Here is a 17,779-nt window from a genome sequence, read left to right on the forward strand (position 1 = left end):
GGGCACTGCCTGACCCCAACCCCTTCACTCTGTCCTTCCCTCCCCAACTCCCTGTTTCCCCCTCCATCGGGCCCCTATTTGTCCCATCTGCTGAGTCCTAACCCCATTACCCTGTCCTTACCCCTTTCCTTGCCTCTCCAGCCCTTGGGCTGCGTCCAGTCCTCCTGAACCCGTTCTGTCCCACCCATTTCCAGACCTTTCTTCTCTCTGGTGGTGCTTTGGTGGGATTTGTGCCACCCCACTGCAGAGTGGTTATATCGTGCTTTCCTCCCATTTTGTGTGCAGACACAGGTGACACAGACGAGTTTGCAGATGAGCAGCAGGAGGAAGGCCCGGATAACCTATTTCCTGAGCAGTTGACTGAAATGGCCTCCTCTGTGGCCTTGGAAGGAAGTAGGTGGTTTGAGCGGCCAAAGTGTAGTTGTTGCAGGCCGTGCTGCCATGGGGGCTAAATGTGACTAGCTAGTGTGGCTCTCTTAAGCAGATCCAGCAGTATCTGTAACATCAACAGCTTCTTTTACCAGGAAAGCAGATCTGATTTTGTGGATAGTGTCCTGGGGCAGTGTGGCTAATTAATGTTTTCTCAAGAACTTCTGCCTTAGGATGCTCCTTTGAAAGAAAGCTATCCTAGTTTGGCTCTTTCATCTTTTCCAAACAGATGGAAAGAAAGAGATGGGGATGAACAAAATCAACCCACAAACATGGATCTTCCATCCAGTCTTTGTCTGTGACATCTTTTACTGGCTTTATAATTTCAGATTTTTAGAGATTAATTTTATTAAAATAAGTAGAATGACTATGTTCCTTTTAGTAGGAATGAATTAACACCCCTTGTCTTAAGAGTTGCAAGCTCTCCTCTTTATTCTGGTGTAGTTTATTGAGGATAAAAGTGGTGATCCTGTAAAGAGTTAAGATTGGTCCAGTACTTTAACCACAGTATTGCAGAGAAGCCTTTCACAAAAAATTGGAAAAAAATAAAGGAAAAGGGATACAAAGGCTGTCAGAAGAGAGCAATGATTTTTTTATGGCTTGGAGATTCAATTTTCTTCTCTGCTGTCAGTATCTGTGTAATTCCCACAAGCTTCTGAAACAGTTACTTGCAGAAGCAGAGAGTCATGGCCTGGTATTTTACAGCCATAAAAGAATTTTGTTCATACTGTGCAAAAAAGATAGGACCACGAAAGTTAAGTGCTGAAGCCTGGTGTGGGTGTAAGTAGACTAAAGGAATGATAACAATTCAACTTCCCACTCTGCACCTCTGAATGGAGGTAGCTGCAGTGCTGCAGTTTAATGCTCAAAAGCAGTATGACAGGAAGAATTATTTATTGTTTGATAATAATATCGGCACACAAAGAATCTAGTTGGGGATGCAACTATGCCTTTTCCACTTCTTTTAAGTGTCCAGGAGTCTGTGCTGAAAGGGGAAGAAGACATGGTGCTCCTTCTGAAAGACAGTATAAAATGAAGTTTGAAATTCTTGACTGGCCCTGGAATTCATGCAGTTGTTCCTGTGTTACACTGTCTTCACCATTACTTTTTGGGCATGATGTAACTATAAACATTTTCCACATCATAGATCTGGCATGACAAAACCCTTAATTATTTGCATTTCCTTTTACAAAGTGGTTTCATCTTGAAACATGTTAATCTACTTATTTTGTCATAAAAGATCAATTGCGTTGGAAAATGCTGGTAAGGATATTCTAAATAAAGCCCGATTAGCTGTGGAATGCAGTATAGTTACTTGCATATTTGGATCCAGTTCTTCAGCAATAGTGCTGTCGTATGGGAAAATGTATGATTAACACCCAGTTTTGATGGCTGGTGTTGAAAGGTGGTGCTGAAGATGGAAACAAATGCTCGGTCATTTAGTTTGAGAAGAAAATTGTAAGGATCCATCTTATATGCATGGAATACCTATTCTTTAATTGAGTTCTCCTGTGTTATTCTTTCTTAGGGATGACTCAGAAAAGCAAGACATCCCCTCTGCAATCTACAGACAATGGAAGTGTGTCAGGTCACATATCAGCTCTCTCTAGTGGGTCTGAATTGAGTAAACTGGAGCAAAGATTTACAACTGACAGCATGGAACACACACCGCAGGTAAGTCTGTTGTATTTCACTCTGTTCTTTTGTGGATATGAAGATGCTGGCTTTGTGATGCAAATGTTTCAGTAAAACTGGTAGGCAAATTAGGGAGGTACAGTGCAGAGCAAGTATTCAGAGCAGAACAGAACATTTTACAAGGACAGGAATTTCCATTCAAAACCAATGGCCTGTGGTGTCTGCCACAGCCTCTGACATTGACTAACAAGACAATGCAAAGGTAATTGACTTGGCAAAACACTATGATTTTTGGTGAGGAAATGCAGCAGTGAGTTACTCAGGTACCACCTTAGCTATTCTCAGAGTTGCTTGTAAAAGAAAAGTTGCAGTTAGAATAATTGCTAGGTAAAGACACCATGGGGGAAGCATGTAAGGAACAGTGAACAAAGGCTGTTGTACCCCAAATCTTTTACCTAATCAGATGGTCAGGATGGAATCTGGGGTTTCTAACTAAACTTGGTTTGTGACTGAGATATAGGCGGAAGGGGAGTAGGTGCTTGCACATTCTCAGAAAGGCATGATGGGGCGGGCATTTAAGTGCTTTCTGGTTTCTTATGTTTCAAGTACTAATGCTTTTAGTCCTGTTGGTCTGGTAATCAACATTGTTTCCAACGCTGATGATTTTTACCATTAGCTGAGTGATTTTTTAACATTTCATTTATGTTAGTAATTTACTTGGACAGCAAGTTGAAGATAATGGAATTAAACTAATAATTCTGTCGTATTGCTCACAGCAAGCAAACATTTTCTTGCTGTTAAGAAATGTGGCAGCAAACAGTAATAGTCATACTTCCTTTCTATTTTCCGTTTCAGCTAAAAGAACGGCAAGTTGACAAAGTGTGTCTTTATGTGGCTCTTGATGAAATTCCTGAAGAATTTGTGTCAGATTTTACTGTATATTTTCTGAGAGACGCCAAAGGTATGTGCCCTGAATAACTCAGGATGCAGGCTCAGCATTTTCAGTCTTTGCATTAAACAGTACTTCACACTGGGAAAAAGTGACAGTGACTGGGATTCAGGATAATGCATATCCAGCTTAATTAACTGGGTGCGAATACTCTCAGAGTAGAACCAGGAATCAGGAATGCTTTTCATATGAAATTTATGGAAAGTTACATATCTTCTGCATTTTACCAGCAAGAATGAAGCTTTCATGCTGCACTCAGAGGAACTAAAGAGATTTTATTACTACAACTGCTAGAACTGTGTAAATTGTTTTGAGGATGAGGAGCTGTATGTGAAAGTTAGACCATAAGGTGGTGATAAGCACAACTGGGATATCAGACTTCCTGACCTGACTCAAATTCTGATACACAACAGCAGTATGTTTCATTCTGATAGTTCATACCTTTATCATAAAACCAATGACAGTAGTTATTCCAGCATCTGGAGTAACTCTGGTTCTGGTTGCAATCAGACCTCAGTATCTAGCTCTAGCCCCATAGGAAACAGCTTCTGCACTAAAGCAAACAGGTATTTCCACACCTATATGCAGGAACTATCAACGGTATGTTAACTCTAATTTAGTGCCAGAGACTGGCCCCAGCATAAGCGTTTTTGTCCGCTCACCGAACAGCAACATTTGTGGTTTGAAGCTACAAAGTATTTTGTATGTGCCTATCAGTTTCAGTTTTTCTAGAAACAGGACATCTGAGAAAAAAAGAAAATTATGATTATGTATTTGGTCATTTTATGGCAGTTCTGTGCAAGATTTTCCTGGTCTGTCTGTAGAATAGGAGTTCAAATCAAGGCCACTGTTTTATTTGAACAGAAAACCATTTCGTAACTATAAGGCTGGATTGTAAAGACTTAGAGTCAGATGATGACACTTAAGTATTTTTCTGCCCTTTCTGAAAAAGCATCTGCACTATTAAAACCAGCACTAGTTTTGAAAGTGACTTGCATCAAACCTAGTTTATTACACAGTTTGTTTTATTGGAGTTTTAACTTATTATGGAAGGGACTTTATGCTTTCTGTATCAAATAATTAGATTCATGCTAATTGTTTGTATACTGTTTAGAAAGAGTTACTGAACCTAATGACCTGACTGAAGCTAACGACGTTCTTCCTAAAGTGATAAAGTTTGGTGTACTGAATGATGATACTCTTTTGATGCTAAAGAATGCCATCTCACAGGTAAATGTGTTACAGCTTTTATATATGGAGTCTTGAGTGTTTCCATGAGTGATTTGCCTATTTAGTATTCTGCTGACCAAATGGACTATGCATAAGAAATATTAATATTTAATGAGTGACCTTCATATGCCAAAATGAAGTTTTTGTTAATCCTTATTTGATATTTTGTTTCCCAAATTTTTGTAAAGATGTGGAGGTGGGCATTATTTCATTGCCTGGCCCTATATGAAAAACATTTAAGAGTGTGACACCAGATACCTTTATTTTTGTGCTGATAGACTTTTGTAAAAGCATGCTGGAGCTATTCCCCTGCAGAACTTGAGGCAGAGAGAATGATGCTAAAGAGGTGAAACGGAAGGAGATGCTCTTCTTTAATTGAAGAAATTAAATTTTCGAACAATATATCCAATGCTTAAGTGAATTGCTAATAAGCTGACTTTTATTGTTTTTTTTTTTAGTATGAACCATCTAATCTATGGTACCTCTTTGAATTATAGGTGTTTTCACCAGCTCTCTCCTATAGTCAGCAGCAGACTGAGGAAACTTCCTTTCATCCAGACAGTGAAAACACAGATTCTGAAAAAAGGAGTTTACCCGAGACTGAGCTTGCAGAAAAGGAAGAACAGCCTGTGGAATACTGTAATATTCAGATGAGGAATGAGATTCAAATGAACAGGCAAAAATTCTTAAGTGTTACTCAGCAGACTATACAACAAACTGAAGGCGAGTGTTCTGCCTATGCCAGCACTGTGGTGTTTAGAGCAGATGAGAGTAGAAAGAGGTTCACCTAGGAATGGCTTTGTATAGAACAACAAATACATACAGTTTCTGGGGAAGCTCCAGACCTAATTAAAGTTTCTCTTTGCTGGTAAAAGTAGCATTTTTACTGCCCTGAAGCGTAGCAGGCAGTATGGAGAAATGGATGAAATCAGTGATAGTCTTTCAAACAGTCTGGAGTAAGAATAGGAGAGGTGGTAAACATGCCTCATGGCTTACCGATGTTCAGGAGACTCAGGGCCATAGCAGGGTATAGAAAGTGGTAGACCAAATGAGACTTTCACATGTTGTTTAGCATCCCTTCTCTGACAGGGGCTACTGTCATGCCATTAAGCAAAGCGTAGTAGCCTACAATAGGCAGATTGATAATCTTCTTCAGCAAAGCCCTAATCCTAATTCTTAATAGTTAGAGATTGGGTTAAGGCTTGAAACCTGAGAGCTTTTCATTTATTTCTAGGAATATATCTTTGTTTGCACTGTGTTAACTGTCAAGCAACTGGCTGTATTTTGCCGTATTCTCAAACAGGCAGAGCAGGTGGTGTGTTACGTATCCTCAACTAGCTAACAAGATGGAAGGCATAGGCCATTTCAGTGATGTTACTTTACCAATGCTGATGGAACAAGACAGTTAATTCTATGTGCCTTTTCTTCCAATAGGAGATATTAAACTGGAGATGCCAACTATAAATCTAGATGGAGAAGTGACCGTTCTTGCCACAGTTCCAGAAGTGGTTGAAGCTCTGGAAAGTTGTGCAATGGCCTGGCAGAAATTAATATCCACTGCTTTAGAGAAACAACTGAAAAAGGTTCCACAGGTAATGTTGCCTATAACACCAAGCTACTTTTATTCCCGGAGACAGGACTTCATTTCCCCACAAGAATCTCTTTGAATGGTTTCAAGAATCTCTTTGAATGGTTTGTGCTCATTTTTAATCCATCTTCATGTTTGATTGTTGGAAAACCATTTACTAATTGATGTAAAGTAGAACAAAAGTAGTGAGGAACTGTGTGACTGGGAAATAGAATATAAATAGAATATAAAGTAACTCGCTGCAGAACCTACCCACACAGGATAACTGTGGAAAACTAAGGCACTTTTGTTATCTGCACTCTTCTAAAGAGCCATGAAATATTAAAAGCTGCAGTGGTTATTTTTTTAAAAATAGACGACTATATTTTTGCTTGAAAGAAGTCACCTCAAACAAAAAAAATTCCAATTGTAAGGTTCTGATTCTGCAAACACTTACACATATTACTAATACCATTAAACATACCGAGGGATTTCATGTCTACAAAGTTACTTGTGCATAAGCTTTTGCAAGCGTGGACTTTCCAGCTCCAACTCAGGGATATACTCCCCAAGAGCAGTTCTCTTCAGGGTGTGTAAAACTCCTTTGATTTCAAGGATCTTCTTCTGTCTGGGTTTTTTACGTGGTTGAATCATACCAGGTTTTTCTCAGCATATAGCATGTTGAAAAGAAGGAATAAACACAGTCCTGGTTATAGGTTTTCACTCTTGCATAACGGTAATTCAGAATTTTTATTTTATTCCACATTACTTGTAGGGTAATGGTCCACTTGCAGAAGTTGACCTCTGGCGTGAAAGAAATGATACTTTAAGTGCTCTTACTGAACAGACAAAGCTTCCAGATGTGCAGAAAGTCTTGGAAATATTACAGGAAGCTGAATCTGAGCATATTGGAGATTTACAGATAGTCTTCAGTGACCTCAGAAAACATCATGTGGAAGCTCTAGATAATGTTAAGTTTCTTTCAACTCTCGAACGCCATTTGAAGGTATGTATCCTTAAGAAAACTTTGTGAAGTTTTAACTGTAGTTACCTGAGGTTGGTTTCTCTGTTGATATAATCACCTCTTGTTTATTTTTTACTTTTTATCAGCAATAAAGATATACTCTAGCTTTTTTATATTTAATAAAAAAAAGGCTCGCTTATTTTGTTTGAGTTACAGTTGTTTTAATATTTGAAAGCAGAAGCCCAGAGCTGTGAGCAGCTTGGTTTGTAAATCACAGCCTTGGGAGAATTTGATAGCATAGCTAAATCGGGGAAAACAACGATTTCCATTTTTGATGTAGCTTCTATCACTGATTACAGCTGATGTCTCAATTTTTAAGTTTTATTGAAGATCATCCAAACATCCAAATAAAGAGCTGAGCCAAAGCCAGTCTTGGGACATCTTTTACAGAAAAGAGAATATTAATGAGACAGGACCTAAAAAGCATTTGGAGCAATAGATGCAGATTTGCACATTCTTAACCGTGTGTGTTACTTAGGCACCAGGATGTTTCCTTGACTGGGTTATTTATTTAATAGTGTCACAAACTTTCTTAACTTCAGGTACCCATAGAATAAATATTGGTTTATTGAATATGTGTCTGTGTATTTTCATGACATCTTATTCACAATATTTATAATACATTTAATAGAATTTAACACATGGCACTGGGTTTAATGTTGTCTTGGATACAATTCCTTCACTGATGAATGCCCTGAGAATGGTATGGATTATCTCACGGCATTACAACACGGATGAACGGATGGTACCCCTCATGGAACGAATTGCATGGGAAATTTCAACAAGAGTGTACAAAGCTGTGGATTTACACACACTGTTTAAGTAAGTACTGGATTCCTGTTTAACTAGACTGTATTTCTTAAAAGCTTTGCTTGTTTTACACGAAGTGCAGTAGATAACACTTTCATCAAATAGGTTTCAGCGTTTTTCACTGTCTGGAATTGTATTAGAAGGTCAATTAAAAGTCAATTTATTTTGTAATTTTCATAAATTACTGAATCAGCCTTGAAGAAATAGGTGCTTGTGCTCTTTTGTCTTGAAAGGACATAAATCAATAAAACCAAGAGAATTATAGTGTACAAAAGTGGCATAAATATAATCAAAATCAGTCCTGAAATAGTATCTCCTTTTGAAATCAGTCACATTGAAAATTAAGACCTCACAATTGTAAGTTTTGACTAGATCTTGTATAATTAGAAGCTGCTAAACCAGGATATATTAATCCAGTTAAGATATCATTTTCTATCTATAGTTTTTCTACCTATAATATCTTAACTGTTTTGATTTGACTAACAGAGAAGATAGAGCTGCTGCAAAAAAGAAAATAGCAGAAGCCAAAAGCACTCTTGAACAATGGAAGAAATATTATTTTGCTGTTCGTGCCCAAATTGAAGCATCAGGAAGAGAGCAACACTGGGAATTTGACCGAAAACGTTTATTTGAAAAAACAGATTACATGTCTTCAATCTGTCAAGACCTGTATGATATTTTGCAGGTAGTAATATAGACAATAAATAAAGGGATTGTGTGATCAGTGTCTTTTTCTGTAGAGGAGATTCTTTTCTATTGTAGTTGTTGAAATGTTAACAGCCTTTAGTTTTGTGAGTGGTTTTGTGTTTAAGACCTGAGCGGTGCCTTTGATTCAACAAAGCTGCACTCGTCTCAAGGTAGTGCTACAAGATATTGCTGTGTCCATTGCTGTTATGAACATACAGACTTGTAACAACTGTTTCATAGATTTGCAATTTTCATGGGTTGCTAGCTTAATGATATAATTTTAAATAAAATAACCATTTAAGTATACTAAAATATAAAATTTGACCATGTATGAATCAGTATAACAATTGCAAGATAACCTATGAATGGAGAGATTTAGGCTAATTTAAATCAGGGTAACTACCAATATTAGTGGTACATCAATGGTCAGCTGCTATAGACTGTGTATGTAAAAACTGCGTATGTGAAAAGTGGAATAAAAAGGAGTAATAACTGAGTATTATCTGTTTTAACAACTGAAGTGTTGGGCCTGTACAGTGGGTTTTTTTTTCCATAAAGCTACTTAGTGTCCTTTATAGAAATACACAAAATGTAAATTACAGCACGAATTGATCATTCTCTGAGCTGTTTTTATTTTTTAAAGGAAATAATATCAGAAAGATGTGTTAAATGGCAGAAAAAAAACCATTAATAAAGCGTTCTGGTATGTTCTTCTGAATTAACAGATCATTGAAGAGTTTTACAATATATTTGGTCCTGAACTGAAAGCTGTCACAGGGGATCCAAAGCGTGTTGATGATCTACTGAGCAGAGTAAATGGACTAACTAGTCCTATGGAAGAACTGACTTTTGACCCTTTTAGCATCAAAAGCGCACATGACTGGAAATTAATTATGGAAGAATTTAAAGAAGAAGTTTCAGTAAGTACCACATGCTGTGATCTGCCCCCCATTACTTCCTATATACAAATTCCTTCTAGAATACCAGCATTTTCATTTAAAGAAAACGTAAGTTTGCAAAATAAAAGAATATATGAATAAATATGTAAATGAAAATGTGAGGAATTTGACCCATTTTTTAAGTCAGTATTCTGTTTCCAAGTTGTTTTTGTTTATAGTTTCACTTTATCTTGAAAATGGTGAAGCACGCTTTTTGTTCATTGGCAGAATCACTACAGCATGAACAGAGGCTGCATATGACCTCCCTGTACTCATGTGCTGACATGTCTCAATCATGTCCTACAAGGAAGTAAAACTTCCTTTTCTGGATTCATTCAGTCCCTCACCCCTCAGCTAAGGATACCCACAAAGTACAAATTGTTACAATGTTTTTTGTGATTTATATACCTGCCCAGCAGACACGTTAATTAATGTTAATTTCCTGCAGCATACTGGAAAGCCATCAGTTTGTTAGTAATTTATAAGACAAAGAATAGTAAAAATAGGCTTGACCACTATTGTAAAAAAGTATTTTCATTTTGCCTTCCTTTCTTAGTTTTGCAAGATGAATCTCTAAGTGATAGGATTTCTCGGCCTTCTTCCTTGTTTAGGTTATTGAAGAAGAGACCAAAGACTTTATTGATGAATCTTTTAAGACCCTTCGATCAGCAGAAGCTGCATTTGACATGCTGTTAAACTTCAAACACATCCGCTCTCGTGAAACCATTAATAAGCAGTTGATGATGAAGTTCAATGATATATTGGACCAATACTGTAAAGAGGTATTTCATTTAAGGATTTCTTATGTAGTACATGAAGCTCTTTACCTAGTGAAAATCATAAATTTGTGTATATGTCTAAATACCTGTATAGTGTCACTTACTATCTGAAAAACTGACAAGTTTTACAAAATAAACATAATAATTGCTCTCACTTTTTTGGAGCCTATTGGAGAAATAGTATCGTTAATTTGCTGAAATGGATGTGCATATCTTTATATGTGTGGCGCTGTATGGGAACTGAAAGGTGTTTGCATGTACTCTGAATGCAGCAAGGCTTGTGGCTATTCCTTTGCCTTGTGAACAGCAGTTCAACAGTAGTTGAACTTCCTTCCTGAGAAAATACATCGTTCATACCCTACAGCTTTCTTGTGATGGACAACGAGTTCATGGTATGACCAAGAGGTGTCAGAGATTCTGACATGTTGAAGCCTGTATGTTGGAAAGCATTTCATGTCATAGCATTTTTCTTGGTATTTCAAAGAACATTGAGTTTAACGATAAAATGTAATCTTACAGAAAACTCTGCCACAATAGCAGTTCCAGAGGATATGGAAAGGAAGACATTCTCTGTAATGCAATTAATACAAACAAGAGATGCATGAAAAAAAAAAAAGAATAGTTGTTTTTATCCTGCTGCTGGAATTAGCTTCAGAGCTTGTGCTGTGTACCTGGTTAGATACTGACCATGGACAAGCAAGTGGAGAAATGATTCTTTGCAATATTTTATTCTCTTCTAGGTCGAAAATGTTAAGCAAATCTTTGTTCAGAACCTGAAGGATCCACCTTTGTATAAGAATCATCCTCCAGTGGCTGGAGCAATATACTGGTCCCGATCCCTTTTCTATCGGATCAAACACACCATTATTCGATTTCAAGAAGTAGAGGAGTTGCTTGCTAGTGAACGTGGAAAGGAAGTATGTTAGTTCCATTGATACTTAATGAAGGAAGAAATACTTTTTCATGCCCTTCTTCTAAAGATGTGAAAGTGCTCTTATGTGAGGTGAAGTTTCAAGAATGTCTTTGCACACAGCAAGCCGTGTTAGACGTGAAAAGCTGATTGGGACCTTCCCACTGTTTCCCAGAGAGACAGTGACAGAATCAATGACAGAATTCAAGAGCCTGAATTTTCCATCACCTGCATTAATTACAAGGCATTACTTGCCCTCTTATCTAATAAAAATTAGAAACCATATTAAGACAGATTAGTTGAACATTTCTCATGGTCTTTAAAATGAGTTATACAGAATTTTCCTTTCTAGGTAAAACAAATATATCTTCAAGTGGCCAAGAGGATGAAGGAATATGAAGATCAAAAATACAATCAGTGGAGAGACGGGACAGAACAGATACTCCCACTGTTATTGAAAAATACTCTGCTGACTGTCATCACTGGCGGGGCTGCAACCCATATTAATCCAGAGACTTTTGAGCAGGTGAGATATAGGAAGATAGTATACCAGACTTCTCTATGGGGAAGAACTGAAACCTATCTAATGATCAGTGAGATTTTCCTAAGAATAATATTTTAAACACAGTTTTTGAAAGGAAAATTTCAAAAGTTCTGAGCTCAGAATTGTTTGTGGTCCTTTATAAGACATAGTTGCTGAATGACCTGGCAAATGTATAAATGTCGTTTCTCTATGTGTTCTTCTGTGCTGTAATTCCCATTAATTTTTGGGTTTTGGTGCAATGTCTTTGGGTCGTTACAACAAAACTTTGGACTGAAGTTAGGTAGAGGTAAGTTCCCAGCAGAGATCACGCAGAATCCTGTTCTAACTAAACTTTTGCCTAACTATGAACTTCCACTGGGATTTCTGTTGCAACTGGTTGCAGCAGTATGTAATCAGAGGTGATTTGGTTTGTTTCTTGTAATCAGCTTTCACTAAAGAAGTAGTTTGTATAATTTCTGAAACTAGAATGCTGAGGTTGCTATCAAATTTTAAAGGCATTTCCACAAGCTCTGAATGTAAGCCATTCTGACTTTTACCTACTGCCTTATCAAATGTCTCCAAGAGCTAACCTTCTCCTTGCATTGTAATGGTTTGGTGTTCCTCTCCTTTCTGCTGCTCTTTCTTGTGTTGTAGAGCTCTGTAACAGAGGAGCCTGTTACCACAAAGAAAAGTGTCCGCTTCATAGTGAATTTTTCTCCTGTACTCCAAGAGATTATCATTGAAACAAAGTACATGGAACAACTAGGGTTTCCAGTCCCAGAAATAGCAAGATATGTGGCATTACAGGAAGACAAATATCTTAGGTAAGGCTGTAACAGAATATCTGCTCACATACAGACTTATGGCAGTGTTTCAGGTGATTTCACTCCAAACCAGAATGGGCCCTGAGTCATCAAATTTTGGAAATATTAGAGACTCTGAGTGCCTTTTTTTTTTAAGGGTAAGATTACTAATGGCCATGTTGCACTAATAAGCTTTTCTCTGGCACTGTCTGCATCCTTCACCCTGTAGGACTATGTCATACAAATTAACATCTCGTCAAATCTGAGAAAAAACAAAGAAAGTAATTTGTTTTGCAATGAATTACTAGTGCCATTTAGATTTCAGCTCACATTTAAACTCACTGGCGCTTTCTTCTGTGCAGCTTTGGATAAGTCACTTTTGCCCAAATTATCACAGGCATTTAGCACACAGGTATGCCGATAAGAGCCCTGACTGGATTTTAAAGTTCTCCTGTTGAGTTCACTTATGTGCTTCAAACTAAGGCTGTCTTAAAAACTTTTTCTGACTTGGGGCGGGACAGGTTGGTCTAGCTACTATTGGTGCTGTAAGAAATTTTTCTTTTGTTTTCAATAGGAAATGAATTGCGTTTATAGTCAATACATATTCAGTGGTTATTTCTGCAAATTTTGCTTTATATGGAAGTCTGAACAGAATGATGGAAGTGATCTGCTCTTTGATATGAGTTCAGAGCTGTATTTCCAGAAAATCCTGATTTTTGTGTTTTGTTGTTGTGTTTCTTACACTCAGGTATACAAATGGATTGAAAAACATACTGGGTCGCTATCACAAATTAATGGGAACACTGAATGAAGCAGAAACCAAACTTCTTGATGACCATATTCAAGAACTCTGGAGAGTATTCAAATCAGGGCACAGAAGACTCAGTTGGAACTCCTTAGGTAATGGAGATACCATTTTAAAAATGCCTTAGATACTGATTTTCAGTTAAAAAATCTCTTCAATTCTGCATTCTATTTTTTATGTCATATGACAGCAATGTATCCCTAAATGGTACATCCTATTGCCACAGTCAGAGTCAGAATCGTAGGTTAGACAGACTCTGATCGAGGAGGGTATTTCCTATGTTTTTATTATATTTAAAAAAAGGGAGTGGAAATGGATAGAGACTCTTAGATAACAGCTGTAAGGGAGCTAGATGAAGGATTAGGTGAGAAATCATCTAATCTATCTTTCTGCAGAGCATCAGTTCATTCTCAGAGATAAAACACATCTGGTTGTGGCAATTTTGATTCATTGGTGAAATATTTGTTAAAAGAAAAAAAACCCAAATGGTTGTGATTTATTTCAAGGTATTGGTGACTTTATTGTCCGATGTACACAAGCCATCAGGAAGTTTGAATCACTTGTGCATCAGATTCATAATAATTCTGAAGACATAAGCAACAAACTTCTGTTCATAGAATCAACAAATCTCTTTAAGTTTCCGCTTTCAAAAAATGGTGATGAACTTCCTAGTAAGTCTTTATATTTTCATTTCCAAGCTCTGTGATGTTTTATTTTGCTCTGTCTGCTACTTTGCATTTTTAGTTGCTAAGATCAACCCTTTTAATTGTTACCAAAACTAGTTACAGTAGTATTTCATGGTGTAACAGAGGAAGCACAAGCAGAGCTTCAGTACCCTAAAGCTGATGGTGTCAATGAGAGAAACATAAAGATGAGTATACAAGTAGATCATTTGACTTGTGTCTACCTTGCTTTTGATCACTTTCCCCCTAGCTTTCCTTTGATTTCCTTATCCTTCTTGTATGCAGTAGTGTAGTCTTAGAGCTGCAATCTGCATGGAGTGTCAGCTCCCTTCTGGGCTATCTGAACTGAACTGGTTTCCTTAGATGGAAATTGCAGTGAGGTGATTGTCTCCCAGGTCTCCCTGTCACTTGAGTGAGTGCATGATGGATCAAAGTCTTAAAAAGGTTACTTTCATATCTAATGGTTGCTATTAAATAATTGATTCCATATACAATCAGAGGGCTGAAATATTAATAAATTAAGCGTTAATAAGTGAAGATATTTTTTATCAGTATACAAGATCAATTTCATGTTCACAAATAAAGCCCAGCTAATTATTCCAGTACGCAAGTCTGTTAGGTCTTTTACAGTTAATAACGCTATTTTTTGTATCTTTTGCAGAAGCGAAAGAATTTTTTGAGTATGTTAAGTGTGAAAGAGCAAAAGATGTGGCACACATGGTTAGAAAGTATACTGCCATTCCACAATTGCTAATAAACGTGGAAGGACAAGTTGCCAATACGAACAGTGGCAAATCTCCAAAATTAACTTCCTATTATGCATACTGGGAAAATAGGATTTATCAGGTGTTGACACAGTTAATTGTGAAGTAAGTAAATTGTTTGCTTTAATGGATTTTCAGTCTTTCGTCTTCAGGTTTTTCTGGATCTGTTGATCAGTACGTATACTGATATTCTGTTTGAGCACCTCAGTGGTTTGCAGTTTCAGACATATTTGTATTTGTACTGGTTTTTTCCCCGCAAAGAATGGAGATCTGATAACAAGGTACAGGAAAAACCCAAATTCTGAGAAGATGGATATTTGCATGTTGTTAGCAGAAGAGAAGAATAATGTACATTTTCTGCAGTGTGTGTAGTTGCATATCCCTGGTTTATTTTTAAAATCAAAGTTTTGTTTTACTAAAGAATGCCATTTTGAGAATTTGGTGTCTGGGTGCCAGATCATCCCTGTAATGCAGGGGACACCAGTACAAGAACAAAGGTTTGTTGGATTTTACTTTACCTGTTCTGCAGCAGCTGGGGCCAAGGAGGTTCCTGTAGCAAGATATTATAAGGGCTTATATTATAAGCAAGATATTATTACAATAGAGCATTGCAGAGTTATAAAAGCTTCCCAGCCATCTCTTCTTCTCATGATCCATGTCTTTGTAATCTGGTCCATGCTCAGCTAACTTCATTGTGCTTTCTTGGCTGGACTCTTGCAATGGAGTTGACAATAGTCTCAGGGCCCTTTTGCACCAGGGTATCCCCATTCATTCCTTCCAATAGCTTCTTTTAGCTAGTCAAGCTTTTGCATTAAATCAGTATTGGTGGGATAATTTTGCTCCAATACACATCAGTGTTTCCAGCTGAAATTGGTGGTAACTGACTTCAGACAGATCTGCTTATATATCTAAGCACATACCTGATGATTGCAGTCTCTGTTGGGCATTTCCATGAGAGGCAGCACCTGATTATTACAATCTTTGACATGATTTTTTTCCTTTCCCAGGAATTTGCAGGCTTTTAATGCAGCTGTTCTTGCAAATGTGCCACTGTTCCAAACAGAAGCTATTTTATCCGTTCCCGAGATAATCTTGCAACCTAATGCTAGCGAGATTGACAAAATGACTGCACAATGTATCCGAGACTGTGTTGAGGTCACTAAGGTGATTTCTGATAAAGATTTACGTGCTGACAGAGTTTGCTTGTGATTATAATGAATTAATCTTGCTTTATGTTTGGGCAAGCATAAATGTCAAAGGAAAGATTCCTATTGCTTTATCTTGAAATCAAAATATCCAGTACATTGTTCTAATTTTACAGGCTGTCCTAATTTTACGAACTGATGATAAAGGAAAAAAATTGCCATAAAGCTTCATGCAATTTTTACTCAGGCAAAATTATTTGTTACTTTTCAGCAGTTTTGCCAGTGTAAGGACATGATTTGGTTCTATAAATCAGCATACATCAGAAGGAAATACTTTCCAGATTGCACTGCAGCTGTTGCTTTCTGATGTATGAATAAGCTGGTGGAATAAGGAATGTGAGTAGCCTTGTCTATATTACGGCTCTCCTCAAAAGCAGCAGAAAAACAGTTCAGAAAATGTTGGGAGAAGGGCATCTAGGACACATCTAGGACAGCGGGTTTACAGCGTACGAAATATCTAGCTTGCTGGCAAAGGTGTAGCAAAATTTCCCTGCATAAGTATGTTCACATTGAGCTGCCTTCCAGAAAAGAAGCCAAATATTGTGGCAGTGTTCCTGCCCTGTGCTGATGGAGAAATGATTCCAGATGTCACTTGAAATGAATAAATTTAGATTAAGTGTGCTTCCTGTGCTCAGATTTGCTGTTCTGCTCCACTGCTGCATCTAGCCTGTTTGATCTAATATCTATTTCTTTGTGTCATGATATGTTGTTGCTCAGTGTAGATTTTAAAAGCAGACTGAGTAATGCATGGAAAGGTTTTGTTAGGATGAAATTAACTCTTCTCTCAAGTTTATGGGAAAATGTTATCTCTTTTCTTACTGTCAGAAAAACAATTGGTTTGAGAAATCATTCACACCACCTCCTACATAGTCTTCTAAATAATGATGAATGATTTGACTAAAATGACTTTCTACAATAACTGTTTTTCAACCCTGTCTTGAAAACTCTAGCATTTTGTACGATGGATGCATGGTACATGTATTGAATGCCCTCCTCAGCGTGTCGAGGAAGATGAAGTTATCACTTTCAGCTTTTACAGTGACATCTCCCAGAACCCTCTGATAATTGAACAGGCTGTTCTCATCACTCAGAATGTCCACAAGCTCCTGGCTTCTCTCAGCAAGTATTTGAACCAATGGAAGAGGTACCACCTGCTATGGAAATTAGACAAAGGCATAGTCATGGAGAGGTTAGCTGCAGAAAAGCCTGCTTGTATCACCTTTGATGAAGAGTTGCAGTTCTATATGAAGGTAGCTCAAGAAGTGACTCAACAGCCCTTGATTAAAGATGAGCAATTTATCAGGCTTCAGCTGGCTCCTTTAGCCTACACAGTGCAGGAAAATGCTAGAGGCTGGGTGATTTCTCTTGGAAAGTTGCTTAATGAGTCTGCGAGAGAGGAACTCTTCAGTCTTCAGGAGGAGATTCAGGTAGGTGTTTTCAGTTCCTGTTGTATGCTGTAGCTAGCACTGAGTAGAAGGTGACGATCTGAACCACGCTCCAAATTGGTTGAAACTATCTGGCGTGTTCTCGTATGCTGTCCCCCTCTGTAGCTGGGAAACAGGAGAGAGTAGTAACATGAAAACCCAGGACTTTCTCACTCCTGTACTGGTGAAATGTTCCTACTGGTAATTCTGAAGTTCCCTTTAAACTGCTGCTTACAACTTCTATTTTGTTGTAGCAAAAACATGCCTTCTGTACTGGGGTTTACTTTTTCTTGATTTTTTTTGTGTGTTATCTTTATCTCATCGACTAAAAATGAAAATGAATTTGCATGTTATTTACTTGTGTTTTGTGTTTGAATAATAATTGTAATTCTGCCTCATTTCTTTGTCAGTGTTGCTTCTGGAAATTATTTTTACTTTTTACAGACCTTATCACAGAGTCTTAAGAGACCTCCAGATTCCCTGGAAGATCTCAAAATTGTCCTTGGCACAATTGTGGAGATCAAAGGCATGTCCTTCAAGGTGGAACTGAAATATTTGGACATCTGGGAGAGATACCGAACCCTTGCAATGTACAATATTCCGGTAAGTACATG

General features: G+C 37.6%; 1 protein-coding gene across 1 annotated transcript in view; it reads left to right on the forward strand.

Moving 5' to 3' along the window:
- Positions 1-285: 285 nt before the first annotated feature.
- Positions 286-17,779, forward strand: part of DNAH10 (dynein, axonemal, heavy chain 10) — a gene marked incomplete at its 5' end in the record, with an annotated part of 56,879 nt that continues 39,385 nt past the window's right edge. The window contains 20 exons of the mRNA XM_009584320.1: positions 286-393; positions 1,958-2,103; positions 2,920-3,025; positions 4,128-4,243; positions 4,741-4,966; positions 5,678-5,835; positions 6,586-6,816; positions 7,466-7,656; positions 8,131-8,329; positions 9,057-9,251; positions 9,881-10,051; positions 10,789-10,965; positions 11,311-11,484; positions 12,136-12,305; positions 13,033-13,184; positions 13,596-13,760; positions 14,434-14,641; positions 15,544-15,700; positions 16,692-17,168; positions 17,610-17,768. Of these exons, the coding sequence (XP_009582615.1) occupies positions 286-393; positions 1,958-2,103; positions 2,920-3,025; positions 4,128-4,243; positions 4,741-4,966; positions 5,678-5,835; positions 6,586-6,816; positions 7,466-7,656; positions 8,131-8,329; positions 9,057-9,251; positions 9,881-10,051; positions 10,789-10,965; positions 11,311-11,484; positions 12,136-12,305; positions 13,033-13,184; positions 13,596-13,760; positions 14,434-14,641; positions 15,544-15,700; positions 16,692-17,168; positions 17,610-17,768 (3,686 nt within the window). The remainder of the gene's footprint in view (positions 394-1,957; positions 2,104-2,919; positions 3,026-4,127; positions 4,244-4,740; positions 4,967-5,677; positions 5,836-6,585; positions 6,817-7,465; positions 7,657-8,130; positions 8,330-9,056; positions 9,252-9,880; positions 10,052-10,788; positions 10,966-11,310; positions 11,485-12,135; positions 12,306-13,032; positions 13,185-13,595; positions 13,761-14,433; positions 14,642-15,543; positions 15,701-16,691; positions 17,169-17,609; positions 17,769-17,779) is intronic.

Source organism: Fulmarus glacialis, unplaced genomic scaffold (genome assembly GCF_000690835.1).
Source record: "Fulmarus glacialis isolate BGI_N327 unplaced genomic scaffold, ASM69083v1 scaffold15550, whole genome shotgun sequence".
NCBI lineage: Eukaryota > Metazoa > Chordata > Aves > Procellariiformes > Procellariidae > Fulmarus > Fulmarus glacialis.